Raw genomic sequence first — 19342 nt, forward strand, 5'->3', positions numbered from 1 at the left:
CAAGCGGGGCAGACACAAACAAGACGGGAATGAGAATCTGTCCCAGACAAAGCAGCAGGAATGTGCGACGGCACTGAGAAAATGGAGAAGGACATGATGTACACAGTGTGTATTTGGTGCCTTATATAATATTGATTGCTTTTGAACATTTTGTCATATCATAGCCATGAGCTTCAGGGTACTTTACTGGACAATTATGCAACAGACCAACTCAAGGTAGAGGATCGTTTTGGAAAGGAGGCAGAATTATATCTGATCATAAGGTGTTCTTATATTGACAATCTGAAATGTGTGGCAAACATTTGATTTCAGTATTGTTGCATTAATATTTTGCATTACCAACTTTTGTTGCATTTACAGCAGAAACACCTTTAGGGTGTGCTTTCACTAGCTTTGCACATCTAGAGACTGAAATAGTTGGCTATTCATTTTTGCAAAATAGCTTACGGTCAATCAGATTAGAAGGAATGTCTGTAATCATTAATTTCAAGAAGGGGGCGGGGGGGTTGGTTAGTTTTATTGTACATTGGCTAAGTCTTGCATGATGATTTTAGACTATATTGCCCAGCCCTAGTTTGCAATTTAGGCCTAGACTTTAACTGAGCCCTTCTAACACACAAATAAGCTTTTATCTAAAGCCTTTTTTTGTAGCTCTGGCTTTAAATGTGTTGTCAGTGTCCTGCTCCTGGTGAATATTTAATCTTTGGATAGTTGTATCAAAGCTTTGTGCCACAAAGGCCAAGAACGGCAAGTCCATAGTACACGGCAAAACCTTAAAAAACGTAATTTAAATGGTTTGTACATTATTTTATTTGGATCTGCTCATGGATAAACTAACTGTGCAATGCCTAAAAATAAACAGCTTGTTTAACATAAAAATACAAAATGTACTAATATTAGTTGTCTTTTGTTAATTATTCAAAAAAGAGAGGTCTGTCCTGAGCAACTACAATGAGTTATATGTCGCTATTTCTTTGGAAACAACACCTGTAATTAGGTATTTTTAATAAAAGGATATTCCAAGGTCTGTTTTTGAGGATAAGTCATGTAAAGCAATTTTGTAGCCTACATTTGACCATTCGTGAATCAAGGTCAGCAGCCACACAAAATCCTTCTTAGCGCCTCCTATGGCCCACAAGCCTCACTTTGGTCACCCCTGCTACAAAGACCTAACTAATCTTGGATTCAGGATTGCCGTGTATTTTGATAACAGCGCATGCACAAGAACGTCTTACCTGCTCTTTTCCTCCCTGCCCTTTGGTGTGAAAGGCATGGATTGATCAGTTTCTACAGGCCTTTCAGAATACATGATGTATTATGACAACTGCCAGGATGGAAGGGCGATTTTACCCAGTATAACAAAAAGTGTTTCTGAACAGGATTACCAACTATAGCTTTAACTTTGCCAATCAATCAGAGCATAGTGGGATGAAAAGTAAATGCAGACGTTTCAGACTTTTCTTTATAAACGGTGTTTCAAAACCATAACTTTACTCCTACTTTACAATCATGAGCTACTTTGTCTTGTTCTATCGCATATAATCCCCCATAAATACATTGAGGGTTTGAGGCTACAACACAACAAAATGTGAAAAAAAAAAATGTGATGTCCAATACGCATGAATACTTCTCTGAGGCACTGAACATATCTCATGCCCGCTGTGTTTTTGTATTGATTCTGCCGTTTGGGAGCTGCTCTAAAGGAGATGGGTCTGGATGGAAAAACAGACCTGCTGGTTTCCAGAGGAGACTGAAAGAAACGTGTTAGGCCCGCAGTCAGGGAGGTTCATAGCCTGAATGGATAGGACCTTCACTGCGAATCACAGTTCAATGCCACGAAGGAAGGGGCTATGTGAGCAAAACCTCCAGATGTTCCATTCAGTAGGAAAGCCTTTGTGACAGTTTAGTCTCTCTCTCTCTCTCTCTCTCTCTCTCTCTCTCTCTCTCTCTCTCTCTCTCTCTCTCTCTCTCTCTCTCTCTCTCTCTCTCTCTCTCTCTCTCTCTCTCATGTTTTCAACAGCCATCCATCCTTCTCTTCCCTCACTGTAAAAGGCTGCGCTATCAAGCTCTATTGTTTCTATTCAATTAGCTGTCATTACCGACGGCAGTTTGATTACTGAGTTCATTTGGCTGGTGGAGAACAACGAAGGAAGGCAAGCTGTCTTTTCATTCATTCCGCTACCAATATTGTCTTTCTCATTGGAAGAGAATTAAACGGGGCTCGTCTGTGAGGCATGAGCTGCAGGCAGCAACACCGCTGCAATGCCTGACTCTTGTGGACACCCCGATGTCCTCCAATGCCAAAAGACGCAAAACAGGATATACGGAGTATTCTGTAGAAATTGACAGCCTTCAGTAGCAACACAATAGGACAGACGCTGAGTTGCATTGATTTCGCTGCTATAATGAGCACCATGCAATCAGACTAAATGCACAGGGCCTTAGGACTGACATCAAGAACTCGCAACTAGAATCCAGAGCGGATCTAAACAACGTGCAGCCAAAATGGAAAGAAACATTTCACGAAATACATGTCCAATCTTACAGTTTAAGAATGTACAGCTGTGTATAAATTAATAACTATATAAGATATAAAGTGAGTTAAACTAAAAATTATTACAATATATTTTTTTGGGCCGGCAATTCCAACACGACGATAAACTGGACTTAAACATAAATCTTTCCACGGTCTGGCTACTCGGTCTGGTCTAAATCCCTTCATCCTCTGTTTTTCCTTCAGAGGAAAGCTTGTGAAATAATTTTTCTGTAAATAAATTATGATTTTTCTTTTGCTGCTGCCATTATTGTTCTGTCTTGTCATTGTTGTCGTCTGACTCCTACATTTGCATTTGTATGCTTGAGTGACATTTGCGTCTACACAATTTAGCTACCAGGGGTGTGACTTTGATTGACAGGTATGCTGAATTATTCTGATTGGACAGAGAACGGCAGAAAAAGCACTGATTGGCCTCTGAAGCCATTCCCAGCATGAAGTCACATGGGAGCCAAAAGTTTAAAAGCGTTTATACACACTCGTCTGGCCGGTGCCCCTCAACACTGAAAAACATGAATTTTGACTTACACCTAAGAAAGAACCTCAAATAAACCCAAAAATGGAATGGGAATGTTGAAAAATTTAAAGTCAGACACATTTTATGAGAGAACAGATGCTACTTTTAATTTTGTTATTTGTGTTTTCTGTGTCTGTACTTTCTTCCTGCAATTTTGATGAGGATGGCAGCTGAGCACCACTGATGGTTTCTAAGAACTGCTTCACATCTGTTTTTCATGTGTTTTTCATGGATTCAACCAACTTCTGGCACTTGTGAACAGGTATTTCTACCCAAATTCTATAATTCCTCTGCATTTCTGGGTTTTCTCACAGAAATAGCACTTTTATGTGAACTCAAAAGATTTCTACTTGATTAAGGTCAGCAGGCTGTACTGGCCAAACCCTTGGGTTATTGTTAAAAACCCTCGTTAGGACATTTCTTCTTCTGCATAAGGTAACGTGAATTTTATAAATATTTTCTTGTACTCAAACTGAAAAAAATAAATAAAGAAAAATAGCTCATCTATTATGTCTAATATAGGATAAAAAGGCCCAAGTACCGTGGCTCTAGGTTAGAATTCAGACTGTTTTCAGACAGACTGTCTGTAGACGCTGACTAAGTAAATGGCATATGGCAAATTTCTTCCACCTCTTGTTTCCAATGATAGAACTTTGCAGGAGCTTCTTGTTGATGGCTTGGCTTACATCAGTGTCTCCTGTGTGCATGGCTCACCTTTGGTCAAAATATAAGACAGCCAGTATGCGAAGGCTGCAGGTGGCCTATAATGACAGTACACCTTGCAAGTACTTCTGAGGAAACCAAGATGGACTAGTGCAACAGAACGGCTTACAAATACCAGAGTGAACACCTTAAATGTGGCGCTATGAACTTTGATGTATGGTTTTATCAGCCAACTAAACCAGTCTGAGAAGGTGGTACTGGTGTCCCTCACAAGTCCCAAGTGCAGTGGGCCACGGTATCAGTGAGACCTGTGGAGGCATTGGTATTTGTGTAATTTATAATGTTTTTTTAAATAGTTTGCCTTGTTTTTATTTTTAATGGACCAACAGTCTATTAAAGTTGAAATGATTTGGGGTCCGCTGGTGGTGTAGCAGGTAGTGACCCGGGTTTGACTCTGACCTCCTGTTCCTTTGCCGCATTTCTCTCCCCCTCTTCTACCCCCCTTCCTGTCAGCCTACTGTGGTAAAAACCGAGCCACTAGAGCTGTGAAAAATCTCCAAAAAATTAAAATAAAAAATTTAAATGATTTAAAAAAATAAGAATAGAAAAATAACCCAAATTTACTGGGACTTCAATGTTCAAGAAAAGTTCCTTAAAAACCTGCTGCCTCTGAGACAGGCTGAGAGGTCGCAGCAGACAAGGCATGATCTCTGTTACTGTTCTCTGACTGTGAACGTTGGCATAAGGGCCCACTTACATGCCACTTGGATCTTTGGAGTTTTGGTATATCACATGCATAAATTACCAAACTGTGAGACGTTCCACGTTTCTATGTGTTTAAATCATGTGTTTTGTTTCCCCACATCAGGGAAAGGTTCCGGATTGACATGCTGCATGGTCCGGATCTGAAAAAGACTGCGATGCAACAAGCACGGTGCTGCTTTAATCCCTACATACGGACCAGGAGTTTTACATCTGCTGTTTGACAGAAAGAATGACCTCACTGATTAAACTCCGCGCTGCTCTTACTTTGAACGTGCAGCTTTCAAGTAAAGATTATTGCACCGAATCTGGAGTTTACATGATATAATGGGTCCATTTGTTTACTCTACACCTACTAGGAAGTCATCAATATCATTTCTCCCAAGAAACGGAGGATTAGTAATGCCTAGACTGCTATTGGTTTGAACAAAACTTTTTTTTTGCAAATTTTCTAAACAGACATAATGTATTAATCTTTTTTTTTTTTCAATTATCACTTAATCTTTTTAGCTGATAGCAAGTTAAGTATTGGTGCTTACCTTTCCTGTTCCTGGTTCGTTTGGACAGTCTCATGGTTATATCCTTGTGGTTCTTCAACTTTAGATCTTCTTGAGCTCTTTCTTTCCACCCTGTCCTCGTCCCTCCTGTTCTTTCCAAATCTAAAAAAAAAAAAAAAGCCAACATTACTTTGGGCTGGGAAGAAGAAACAGAATAAAAATGTACTTAATTTGCAACATTGTTTGCACAAGGAAAACAAACTGACTTTGGTTTCATGCGCTCATGCTGGTAATCCATTGAATATAACAATATAATCATTAGAGGAAATAAAATAAAAGCTGAAGAAGCAATATGTGCATATATCATTATTTAATTGCGATGGTGCCTGTGAGATCAGTTTGTCCCATAGAAGTGCGGCGGACTGATCAGGCCGTGTGGTGTTCATCACAGAGACACGCCTGAGGAAAGAAACCGTCTCTCTGTGGCGGCTCGCCTTAGCAAAAAGTGCTCTGCAGCGCATACCTGGAAGACGGAGGAAGGAGGACGGGACGCAGAGTTTTCCAATATAGTAGAAATACATTTATGAAGGTAATCTCTTTCACTTTATCAGGGTAATTCAGGTGAAAGACTTTGTTGAAAATTAAAGTGTCACACTGTCAAAGTGTGCAGGCTGTGTTTGTATTGTGAAGACAATCTCGCAGGGCACCAATTCAATACTGAAATAACAATGTGCCTGTTCAATATAAATAGAATCAGACTGCGTCAAGTCATATGAAAATACATCCAAACAGTGTTTTCCCTTCCACCCTGCTCCCCATTTGGTTAGAAAGCGTGCCTTATCGGTGTACACTTAGGAATAAATAGTCAAAATAGGTAAAAGTCTTTTTTTTTTTTCTAAAGAAAGGAGATGCTGAATGTTTCCTTCTTGAGCTTTGCCGTTTCCTTGCGGTGATGGCAGCTGTGACAACTCATGAAGTAGATTCAAGCAGAGAGAACAAAATACCTGCATCCAGGCAAAATGTAGGAGAAGGAAACCGGCTTATCACAAGCACCTACAAGTTTTCAGAGTGCTGCAAACTTTTCCATTTTAATGGCGGGGATTTGTGACAGTTTGATGGAGAAGGGAGGAAGAGGCAAAGTGAAGGATATTAATCATCTGTCTGGTTGGCAATTTTTGGTTCTCAGTGGTTTGAATGATAGAAGACCCGATGAGGGGAAATTAGAAAATATGCCACGTTAAATACAGAAAAGACCGTAGACTACATTTACAGCAGGGGAAATAATTGTTTACTCACCTACCAATTATCTAACTTTGTTCGCTTGAAAAATTATTTTGGTGGTTTTGGTTTAATGGAGATAGACAGAATATTATTTGACCTTTTATGGATTGTCGGCTATAATTTGCACAGCCTCAGCTCCCTCCACAGATTGTCTGCAGGACTGATGTCTATAGGCCGGCGAGGCCACTCTATAAGTTTATGTGCAATTTATACTTCTTTGTTGCCTAGGTGATATGTTTTGTGTCGTTATCATACTGGAGGACCCATCCATGACTTATCTTCAGTGCTCTAGGTAAATGAAGAAGGTTCTCATCCATTAATTATATGACACATGTGGTAAAGTCGTCCAGTCCAGCAGACTAAAGGGCCCAAACTATGCTTCCATGTGTGTCGATGGTGTTCTTTAATCTTCTTCTTCCAAACACAGAGGACTGAGGTATCGCTAAAGATCTCAAACTTGGTCTTATCTCACCACAATACATTCTCCAAAGGCTTGTCTGAATCACTTAAATGTTCACTGGCCCACCAAAAGGCTTTATTTCACCACTATGCAACTCTTTTTAACATGTTGTGTATTTTAACCCATGCAGTAAGTGCATGGGTTTTCGATATAATGTACGACGATATGACACAAATATGGAAGTAACCAAATACTTCCCTGAGTTTCTGACGGGGCAAGGCGTAGCAGGAGGCACACAGCCCTCTGTTGTCCACGCAGCGGTGCAATGGCTTTCTGAGATGTGCGTTGTGCATGTGTCCGGCAAGGAAATGTGTCTTCTGTCGTATCATTATTATTTTAATTAGGGCAGTGAAACGATTAAAATTTTTAAACACGATTAGTCTCATAATTTCAATACTTATTGCAAGAGTAATCACAAATTAATCGCATATTCTATATTTTTATTTGTGTAAAAGCCTATTTGGACATTTTAATATGCAATTTTGCAATAAATGACACTAGTAAAAGACATGCTTTTACAAAACATACATATATATATATATATATATATATATATATATATATATATATATATATATATATATATATATATATATATATATATTTTTTTTTTTTTTTTTTTTTTTTTTTTTTTTTTCAACCACGTTTCAGAATTCGAATGAAAACACGCTGGTGCCATAAAATATAAACTCTGGCCTATAATGGCTAAATCACAAATCATAATGGCCTGATGTTCACACAATGTGTAAACAAATGTGTAAATAAATAAATATTTCATGCCGAACTATTTTTTTGCCTCCTAAACAAAGATAGAAATGGTATTAAGCATTTACATATAAATTAATACATTTTACATTTAAATAAAGTCATACGTTTTATTGTTCATTTGTTCACTCTCTCACACACATCTAATCCTGAGCTTTCAAACCAACAACAATAATGTCTTTGTATATTTTTGCATTCTGTTTATATCCACATTCATAAATAATATTTTTAAAGCCTGGAAAAAGGTTTTAAAATTGCAGGTCATTCCAGAGTCTTAAACATTGCTTCCAACTGGACAGGAGCTCAATAGCCTTGAAAGTGAACTGGTTAGCACAGCTTTATGTGCTGACACTGAAATTCCAGGGTACTTCATCTGGTAATGTGATTCAGGATAGTTTTTCAAATACAGAGACAATTTAATAAGCATTAAGTAGGGTTTATTGGTTGAGATTCTGCAATGTTATCAGCGTGTAAAAACTCATCTTCAGAACCAATGTCTGCTTAAAATGGTGATCTGCACCGCATAATCTACTTTCAGCAGTTATCACCGGTTATTGCAGCCGTAAACTGCAGAAAATACGGGCAAAGTTGCTCCCTGTGCCTTTACTACCGTCGGCTCCTATGTTTTTCTAGAGGAGGATGCGCTCCAGTGCATAATGAGGCGGAGGGATATTTCAGCTGGTTATGCTTGAAGTGTCTATAGCGCAAGCAGGTCTCCTGTTTATCGTCACTTATTTATGATTTTAGAGCCCAAATAAGCGACTTCACTTTCAAAAACAAGCACAAAAAACACAACCCGCGAATCATGAAATTTACAAGCGGCTTTAGAAAACAGAAGCTCAATGTTGCATAAAATAAGTGGATTTGGCAACAGTAAGCACGGGTCTGTTTTGCTACAGTCTCTTGCATTCTTGGAACTACGCAAAAGCTCTGCGAGTAAAAAAAAAACATAAGGAATGGTGTGTGTGTTTTGACGCGCGATTAACACGCATTAAAAATCGTTGCCGTTATGGTCTAACAAAGTTAACGCGTTAATTTAATTGATTTTTTTTATTGATGCAAGCTAATTTCAACCAACAACATGTGGTCTATTGGAACAGGTCAAAGAATTAAGTAATGAAATACAATTTAAAAAACATGGTAAAAGTCACCTGATAAAGCGTTCTTGGACATTTTGCTGCAGCAAACATTAAAGCTATCGGTCCTACATTTTAAAGGAGCCACATCTCAGGTTTTCAGCAAGTTGGTTTGAGAGCTGAGGAGCATAGTTCTAGTCCTAAAAACACAGAGTGAGCATATCTCTGGTGAGCTCAGGGATCTAACTGGTTCCATTCTGATAATTAACTCTGAGATGTATTTAAGCCCTTTATCATCTAGTTCCTTGCAGATGGTTTATAGCATTTTCTTTTAAGAAAACATCCTTTTACATACAGGGAGTTGATGTGTTTAGCTAAAACTAGTGTGATATGATCCACTGCTCGGTGTTGGTCAGTAAAAAGCATCTTCAGGGATATTTTAATTGATAGACAGATTGCATCCAAATAACAGGAATCATATTTTCACTGACCTGGGTTAAATTCACACCAACATGGTGACATGCTCCTTTTGAATGAGAAAACTCTTCTATCTAAGCATTTAAAAGGATACATGTTTGGGGAAATGAGGCAATTTCCTGAATGTATTTGGCAACTTTGAAGACAAAAGAGTAGCAGGAATGTGTGCAGACATGAGGGCAGGTGGCCACAAGTGGCAACAAATCCAATAAATGTAATCAATTCAATTCAATTCAATTCAATTCAATTTTATTTATATAGCGCCAAATCATGAAACATGTCATCTCAAGGCACTTTACAAAGTCAAGTTCAATCATATTATACAGATTGGGTCAGATTATACAGATTGGTCAAAATCTGATCACTAATCACTGACTGAGATCTGGGTTTTACTGAGAGTTTCTTTTTACACAATGCAACTCGGGGTATTTTATGTACAGACATTGATTATGATGTTTCACGTGGGCTTTTATTTAAGTTCCGCTCAATTTTAGTCTGTGAAAGCATTAGGTTGTGCAGTCTCCAAACCCTGTGGTGCATTGCTCCATGTTTATTTTTACACTGCTCATAGCACAGCCTTTCTTGACAGTTTGAAAACTTTCTCTGAAAGTCGAAAAATTACATCAGACAAGGTTTGACTTTTAGGAGATGGAAGCAGATATATTCATGGAATGGAAGGCTGCTTCCCTAATGACTGTTTGTCATCTCTTTGTCCTACTTTACACCACGGCAACATGGATGCTGCAAATAGTTTTGGAAGAAGCCTGATTGGAATTCCAGCGTTTTTAATTTGTCATGAAGGGATAACTACCCCATGGCACAGAAAGAGAAAACATTGTGTTCTCTCCTATAGAACAGGTCATCGATTCACATGTTGTCAGATTCATTTGTTGGCTCTACTAGGGTACAACACTCAGTTATAAGGTAGGGAACACCACTATAATAGTACCTGTACCCTCTGTTATTAGTGGAAGTAACAACTTATTTTATTCTGCTTAAAGGATGTTTATTAACTTCCTGGGGAAAATGTGCCTTTCTCATGTCTTTGTATCTGCCTCTTAAGGCACAAGAGAACCTTGTGGGAAGAGAAACTTTTCTGGATTGATGTTAATAGAGGGATGTCTTTATTGTGAAACATCTTGACAGATTAAGCTGGCCAAGACCTTGGGCATGCATCAGCTCCATATGAAAGGTGACCCCCATATTCATAGTGTCATCAAAGGGGAACAGTGCAGGACAAGGAAAGGGAAAATAAAAACCTAATTTAGGAAACAACTTTGGTATTCTGAGGCTTGTCAGAATGAATGATTGTGAAACAATGAACATTCAAGACTTCACCTACAGTTTGCTTAATATTTATAATTTTCTCAACTAGATATACACATAGACCAAAAACCTGTATCTAAGGCCTTCTGGTTAATATGTTTTGGACGAGAAACGCAGCTCTATGGCGAATGTTGCGGTTTGTGAAACGACAAATAACTTCTTTCCTCAAGTCACCTAAAATACAAGCCCAATAAAGAGGAGAACCAAAATATATCAAATCAGCTGTTGATTACAAAAAGCATATGGTATAGACTCATCACTGAGGCCAGGGCCTTCCACAAGCTTCATGTTAGCTGTTTCAGCCATTCCAAAGCCATGTTGGATGTGTGTTTGTGACCATTTCCCAAATGTGTTTAGGTTTCATCCCCTTAGCTGTCAATGTGACGTGAAGTTAAAGAGTCAGGACCAAGTCCTCTGTCTATGTTGCATACTCTTTCCAATGTATCTAAACAGCTGTTGGCACAACACCCCCGCAGCATTATGCTCCCCCTACTGTGCTTGACTGGTTTCATTTCGGTTTTGAAATGACCGCAACTTTGAATCTATTGTACTGAAAAGCTGGGTCAAGTATGCAAACAAAATTAGCTTGATGACGTTTACTAAAGGTGTGCGGTTCAGGTGGAGTTTGCTGAAGCCATTTTAACCAAATATTAGTGAGAGTGTATGCATGTATATATGTATTTGCAACAATAACGTATCATTTTTATCATTTGTACGTTAATAGAAGCCATGATGTTCAATGTTCACCAAACTTTCATTTTAAATTCTAGTTAAAGTTTTTTTTTTCTCTTTTTATTAGCATTTTAAATGAGAAACAAAACTACAATTCTGATTATCAACAGTCCAAAATCAATATGAGATTGATGGCTGATTGTTTGAACGTCTGTCTGGCACTGTATGTATTACACTGCAAAAAGGGAACAAAAAGTAAGTAATTATATTATTGAGTGTATTTGTCCTTGATTTGAGCAGGCAAGCTTAAATCATCTGCCAATGGAATACGATTTTTGGACTTAAAACAGGAATAACCCATCTCCATCATCTTATTGTAAGTGCAGTATAGCTATTCATCTTATTTTAAGGGTCAAAATAATCATTCCATTGGCAGATAATTTTGTTTACCTGCTCATATCAAGGAGAAATACACTCAGCTCAAGAAAATCTAACTTACTTTTACTTCCCTTTTTGCAGTGTAGGAGACAAATCATGATCAAACATCGTATTAAATTCAAGTGTCTGGGAATATTCCAGCCAATATTTTGTCTAATAAAAGGTTTTTAAATACTCTGCGCTTGTCATGTTACTGATGAACTGAATGCTACACTCAGCTCATATGAGAAAAAGTTAGTGAATGTGTAATTTACCCAACACGGATGATACATGGCAATAATATCACAGAAAACAGAACGGTTTATACCAGTGGCACTGGAAGTCTCATATATCATCCTCATTGATTTATGGACTAATAGTCTGTCAAGGCTCAAACACAACAGAGAAGTAAAAACTCAAAGACCGAATTTCTAAAGAGGGAGAAAAAACATAAATTATGCAAAGCCTCAAAGCCAGTTTGATTTGTACAATCATTTAATCTGGGGAGTGGATTTTAGAGAAGCTAATCTGTTTTGACATCTTCTGTGGGGAGTTTTGAGGGTAGTTCAGAGTTACTCGCTGAGTTAGGGAGAAACAAAAGCAGGAGCCGCAGCCTATTTCTACCCCTAAATGAGCGGGATTTGACAGGGTATGAAAGGATGTAAAAGACCACCAGGTTTAACCTGAAATGATGCACTCACTCCAAGCGTTAAAGCATTTGCCATTATTCAAATTTGCGACTGGAACCGGGTGAGTTAGAGAGGAGAAAAAAAAAGAAGAAAAAAAAACGTGACTGTGTGTATCAGTATGAGTAAGCGATGAGAAGGTAATTTCAAGGGCAGACAGTGAGAATCATTACAGTTTCTGCTCGGCCAACCTGAAACTTAATCTATATCTCCCATGGCAAAGTCCCTCACAGAGGTCTGACGTGCTGTTTGAGCACCCTTCCCCTGAAAGTGTGCTGGTGGCACTCAAGAGGAAAATAAATAACTATGCTCCCACCTTCAGATTTTATCTGCTGTAAAGAGCCATTAAAACTGTATTTTCTCAAAGAGAAAAACAAAGAGATACTATCTGTATGCTAATGGGAGGCTGACGGACGCCACAAAGTTAAGACAGGCGCACAAAAAACAGAAGTGAAAAAATCTAAACTTCTTAAACGTCTGCCATGTCAGGAAAGAAAATAGGATATTAGTTCTGAATAACATCGATGTTGGGCAACACATCGTCTATAGATCGCCATATTTAAATCTGCCCTTTTCACTTGGGTTATAACGAGGCCTAACGCCACAAGACTTTGCAATATTCCAGCAGTATTTCTCTCAGCGAAGTGAATTTTACAAAGCACCCTCCAGTTGCTGTCAGCGTATGGCTTTCAGCTCCTAATATGAGCCCCGCATGTGATGCTGGGTACTTTAGTTCTGACGCTGTTTAGCACTCCCATTTGGGAAGTAGAAAAAGAAGTAGTTTGGTTGTTGCCCTGGTGAGTTTTAAGCACCGCAGCAACCTCCACCACTCCTAAACGCTTATCTGGCAGCGTTTTGGGACTTCGGTAGAACACAGTAATGGTAACAGAGAGACAGAAAACATGCAAACAATTGGTAAACACTGAGCATAATGTGACTGGCTGACTGTTAGCTGTTAACAATGCTGTCCATTTGCCTCAGACCAATGGACTAATGGCTGAACTGCAGGGCAGTTTCCTCACTTTTGGACCAGTCTGGACTGCATTTGATCATCTCTACTGCATGATGTAAAATGCTTAGACTGAATATTCAACTTTAGTTCCAATTAGGACGACAGTCCAAACTGTCCTCTCCAGCGTCAGGATTTAGAATAATGCTCAAGATCATAATTTGCTGGAATTCAAATTATGATTTATACTAGAATACTAAATCTAAAGTGATGTGCAAAATGCCTCAATCTCAATGGCTGTACATCACAGTACACCCAAATTCATTTAACAATTAACTCATCTTGATTTGTTTTTCGACTTTTTCCTAATTTGAATGGAATTAATGTGGTATGTATCTCATACACTAGCTCACTATCAATCTAGTCTCAGTCCCTCATGTGAGATTTGTTGAACAGTCTAAAACAAATCTTAAATAAAACCTGAAGTAGATATTTTTACACAGGACAGAGACGCTTTAAAACCCAGTTTAAGAGTAGGACCATGGAATTAGACAAGCACAGCACTGAATGGTCTATTTAAACCAGAACTAAAATCTTATATACTGACTACAGATCCCTTAAAATACAGCTTGTGACCACTCAAACCTTGGATCTAAATGTGGAAAGGAAAAAAAAAAACACTGTTTAACTCATGCTCTTGTTCATCTGGTCTCTGTCTTGTGAAGGATCCTTCTGAATCTGGTTTTAAGACCATAGCAAACTTTATCATGTCATGACATGAGATGGATGCATAGTTATAAGCAGGCACGGGAAGTCGAGGTTCAAAATCCAGGTGAGACACGTTTTAAACAATAGTCTCACCATTCTTATAGCTTAAAGTGTTTATAACAAGATGGCAACAAAACACTGGTGTAACCAGGGTGACCAGACTTTTTCTCCAGCTGTCGATAAAGTTGCCTCTACATTTTTCCCTTGCATTCAACAAATACAAAGCCCTTTATTTGAAACACATATTTATATTAAACTGCGTAAATACTATGAAACCACAGTATTTTCTTTCTCAAGGTCATCACACCACAGGACTCTCATGATGGATCATAGTTACCCCGCTGCCTATTAGAAAAGATGGCGGATTAATCTGTCCTATTAGCTGCCATGTGTCAAAACAACAGTGCTGAATTAAACACTACAGTCAAATAGCGATGCAAAGAAATCTTTATATTGCTCCGAGTTGTATACAGTGAGCCAGCTTTAGGTAACATCAGTCATTAGGACATTTGATATCATAGAATGTCCTTGATCTAATGTTGCAACTATTTGCTTTCCTGGACCTGCGACTTCAGGTAAAAACAGGAAGTAGCCTTAATGCATGGACCTGTAAATTATCCTCTTCCCTGTGAAATTCATTATCCATGGTTGGTGGGAGTTTTTCAGGTTTTGCAGGCCTCTTTTCAGAGAGAGAGAGACAGAGACACAGAGAGAGAGAGAGAGACAGAGAGAGAGAGAGAGAGAGAGAGAGAGGGAAATTGGACATATAGGGAGGAATTGGACATATCACGAGAAAATCTACTTCAATCTGAGATTTATCTTGTAATGCTTGGAATACAGAGGCCAACATAAAAGAGGGCCTTTAAGAAAAAGAAAGCCAGTCCTTTGGCTAGATAAGAATTCAACATTTGAGACTTTAGGGATTTAAACCCTTGGCAGCCCCCCTGTTTTGGCCGAGGGTGTGAGCAAAGTCAACCAGACGATTTCTGGAGAAGCAGGAGGCAGGCCTTCCCGATTGGCTCCGGCTCTGGAGGGAAGTCCATCTGAGGCCATTCAGCAGAGGAGCGAAAACAATGGGGGAAGGAAAATGAGGTTGAGAATCGAAATGGTTCGTCCTGGGTGGGAAAGCGGCGTGTTATGCACCGTGGCGGCATGACATGCATTTATTCATGACATCAGACCGATTCCCAGCAAGGGGGCGACGGCACGGGCGAATCGAAGGGAAAACGATTCTCGCCACAAACTTCTACGCCTCTTAGGTTTCCCAGCTGAGCAGAAATGAGACCGTAATGTTGGGTGTTGCTCAGTTTTAGAAACGTCGCATGCGGTCTTTCACCCTCGAAGGTATATTGAAAAAGAAACCATTTTCAGGTGTGTGCATTGTGTGTCAACCCAAATTATTGTATTCAAATGTGCCATTTCTACACAAACATCCCTGCTCCTACAAAGCTGTTTACATAGAAATGAAGATTTTTCTGGCAAGTGCATGGCTGTTGCTGCTGTACCTCACTGCTATGAAATTGTTTGTTGCCTTGAATATTTTATTTTTTTCCCCCCCAACCATGTCTATCAGTGCTTCATGTTATTTCTGTTCCCCTCTGTCAGGTCTGCTTCCATCTGCTTTTTTTTCCCCCCCTTTATCTCCAAGCTTCTCTTTTAGAAGTAATCTTCCAGAGTTGTTCGGTTTTTGATTTCATGCTTCCAAGCGAGTCCAATGGCTTGATCAACAACTACATTCCATCGGTGGTCAGGTTGTCGGCAGCCAAAAAGACAAGCAATGGCTTCGCAAACGTTTCTTATCCCCCGCATCCAACGTCCCTGAAGGAAAATGAGATAAAGACAAAACGGTCTGGACCAAATTATGTGTGGAGAACGCTCCGTCACATCGAGCCGCAGGGCTGTTATTGTGTGGTACCGCAACCCATGGCTAGGGATGTCCGCAGTGCTTCTTTCTTTAGTCATATTTGTGGCAACATGTGCTGAGAAGAGTGTGGTGGGGGGGAGAGAAAATTCTAGCAACCCGGTTAATCCGCTGTTATTGAAAGATGGTTTTTTTTTTTCTTCTAGCCGCAGAAACCAGACCGAAAAAAGAGATAAACAGAGCTGCAGCAACATCTGAGGCGCTGAAATGACATCAGAGCGAATAGCTGAGGATGTTCTCTGCCTTTAAACTAACAGCTATCGCTATCAAAGGGCTTGTTGAACTGAAGGAGTGCAAGTTTATTAGCGTGTTTGCTGGGGAGCTCTACCTAAAGTTTTGCGGCATGTAAGTTTAACCATGTGAAACCCAGAGAGCACCCCCCCCCCCCCTCCATCCGTTCACTTGCTCACCTAATTATTCATGCTTAAAGAAAACAAGAATATGTATCAGGTTGTTTTCTGTGCTAGCTTGTATCTTTATGAATCTTGGTATCAAAGGGGGGCTTGGCTTTTTCATATTTCAAACAGGCTGAGCAATACTAAGGACACGGCCCAGCCCGACATGATTGCCTGTAATGTTTGCCATAAATCACAGCATTGTGTGTGTGTGTGTGTGTGTGTGTACGGACGGGTGCCGTGAGGGGAGGGCTGTTTTTCTAGATGCTCGAAGGAACGTTCCAAAGCCCTGACACCCCTGATTAAAGCCTCTCATTAAAACACAAATAAACAGTCTGAATGCATTCATAAATCCATTTGTTGGAGCATATGAGCACAGTGAGGAGGTGTTTCTGAAGGACAATCCACAATAAAACATTTAGGCAAGCCATTAACACCCGGCGATCACGCAAAGTTTTGTGTGTGTGTGTGTGTGATTTTCTATACCATTTGTTACATTACTTATTTTAGGGGAAGACACTAACACAGCACAGGGAGTACTTGTGTAGTGGAGGGATAATAAATGATTTTTAATGTGTTTTTATAAATACAAATGTGAAGTGTGGCGTGCATTTGTATTCATCCACAAATTATGTCGGAACCCCAGGGGAAAATTCTACGTGAGCGCTTCAGAAGTCACCTGCTGAGAAGTCATGTGCGTACAGCCTAACCTCAATATTCACTACAGCTGATCTAAGAACCGCTCAGGAGTTTTTAGGGAAAAACACCAAATGAAGACTGGAAACATAAGACATCAGACAGTGCAGGGGTGACATAGTGGATATGTTTAAAGCAGGGTTAGGTTGGAAAGCAATATCCCAAACTTTGGATAGAAGCATCTATAAAGATCTCCATCTCATACGGAAGAAACTGAGTACAGGACAACTATGTTATTCACGCTACAGATCTTGGCTTGATGACAGAAAGGCACGAGGTAAGCTGGAATAAGTCCTGGAGCTATTCACTAGCAATATAGAAGACAGTGTGAGGAAATATAAAACTCCATGTGAGGAAAGCAACACTGCGTATAACCATCTCCGTGGTGAAAGAAGGTGGCAGCATCATGCTGCCTCCATCAGCAAGGAAGGCAACGTATAGTTGATGAGAATATGGAGGGAGATAAACACAAGACGATCCTGTAAGACAAAGCTGCAAAAGGCTTGAGACAGGGACTCAAGTTGTTTTGGTTCAATGGAGAATCTGAGGCAAGAAAAGGAACGGACAAAAATGTCAGTCTGAGACATGCCCCAAAACACTCGTAGATGTAATTGCAGAGAAATATGTTTCTAAAAAGAATCAATTTTGGGTGGGGGAGTTTTTTTTTAAAACACTTTTAAGATTTGTATCAGCAAAAATACAATAAAGCTTGTGTAATATTGCTCTACTTCACAATACCCTGTGATCATGGGGGATAAACCTTTTTGCTAGTCTATCCCTCATAATCACTATGAAGTACATTGACACCTGTGGTTGTCATAAAGTGTGAATAAATGGAAGGAAAATTAAAATTCCTGCTAGGTAAAGTGAATTATGGTATTTCTGAACCATCCTTTGTTTCCCTCAGATTACAGCCAGGAGAACGGCGAACATGAACGGCCACCGAACGTTTTTGTTAGGCACCGCCTGCCCAGGAACCAGAAAGACATATGAGCTCATATTATCTAAAATATACACATCCTGGTGTTAAACTAATGCCCAATCATGCACAGCAACGACGGGGTGCTGGGGCGGGGTGGCGATAGGGTGGAGGTGGGCTGCACGGTGGGGTCTCTGTGGAAGCCCTACAGTAGGTGGCTCAGGCTGTGACCTAGATAGGGAAGAGCGCACTGCATTCCTAATGGGCCATTTTGATCACCACTGCTGTCCGTGTCCTCGGCTAGCCTTCTGCCACATGACTCAAACATAAGCACTCAGCTCTCGGGCAGCAGCAGAGAGCGCTCCTCTCTTTTAATGATGCGGACGTCGGCGGTAGACGACGGAAAGAAAGACCACCTGTTAATGAAGCTCCCTTTGCAAGCTGTCCCAAAGGTGGAGAATCTTGTGCAAAAACATAGTTGCTGGTAGACTTGGTGATTCAATTAGACCTGCTTTCACCTCAACCGCAATCCGTCCATTGATATGTCAACAAAGCAGAACTCAATTAACATAATGTTACAAGATTTCCTCTTCAGAACTCTGTTTGCTTCAGTTGATTCTTGTCGTCAGTGGTTGTTTTCAAATGAATTCAAATCCTGATGAGTCTAGAGACAGAGGTGCTTTGTGCCACTCAAATGCCTGATTTTCAATGTGCTTTGCTAAAGGATAGGGAATAGGAGGGGGGGGGGGGCAGTTCTCTGTCTCATAACAGTCAGACTCAAGCACAGGCATGAACGCACATCAGACCAAGCATTGCATGTGAGACCGTTGGAGAAGGGAGACAGCAGAGCTGCTGATCCGTGATATACATCCCTCCAAGCATTCCGAGGGAGACGGGAGAGGTCTCTCTGTCAATGCCGTGATGAATCTCCAGGGCAGCGGTGAAAGAGGAGGGGATGGGCGGGGTGTGAGGATAGATGGAGAGAAAAGAGGGAGGGAGTGACAGCGATGGCGAACAAGGAGGGGATGAGCAAAAGCAAGAGTCCGGAGGATCTTTAAGATAGTGAATGCGGATCACATGGACGGTTAGATAAATAACTCAGGACCCTCCTCCTCTAAAGCTGAATTAGGCTTCTTAAAAATGCCTCTGAGAAGAGAGATTTATTTAGCTAAAAAGAATGCACGCAGAACTTCTACATGAAGTTAATGAAAACAAATGACTAAATCCGAAAGGAATTTCCGCCGGTTGCAAAATCTGCCATAGATGTTTGAATAAAGGCTGAATACTTGCTTCATCACACAGGAGGACAGCAAAGATGTCGGTACATGAAGCATGATAAACTTTCCCACACCTCTAAGCTGGGACACTAAACCGCCAGTGCTTTGTGTCGTCCTCTTTCACATTTCGTGACATTATAAACACAAACTTGCCTTTTATTGGGATCTTGTGTTAGACGGCACATAGCAAAGTCAAGAGAAATTACTAATAATAAAAAAGATGAGTGCTGCTATATAACTTCAGGCTGTACTTTGACTGGGCTT

At 40.0% G+C, this 19342-nt stretch overlaps 1 protein-coding gene across 1 annotated transcript in view; it reads right to left on the minus strand.

Annotated features, from left to right (window-relative positions):
- Positions 1 to 19342, minus strand: part of LOC105928002 (partitioning defective 3 homolog) — a gene marked incomplete in the record, with an annotated part of 353527 nt that overhangs the window by 109571 nt on the left and 224614 nt on the right. Inside the window, 1 exon segment of the mRNA XM_036125173.1 lies at positions 5036 to 5155. Within this exon segment, the coding sequence (XP_035981066.1) occupies positions 5036 to 5155 (120 nt within the window).

Source organism: Fundulus heteroclitus, chromosome 21 (genome assembly GCF_011125445.2).
Source record: "Fundulus heteroclitus isolate FHET01 chromosome 21, MU-UCD_Fhet_4.1, whole genome shotgun sequence".
In the NCBI taxonomy this organism is placed as follows: Eukaryota; Metazoa; Chordata; class Actinopteri; order Cyprinodontiformes; family Fundulidae; genus Fundulus; species Fundulus heteroclitus.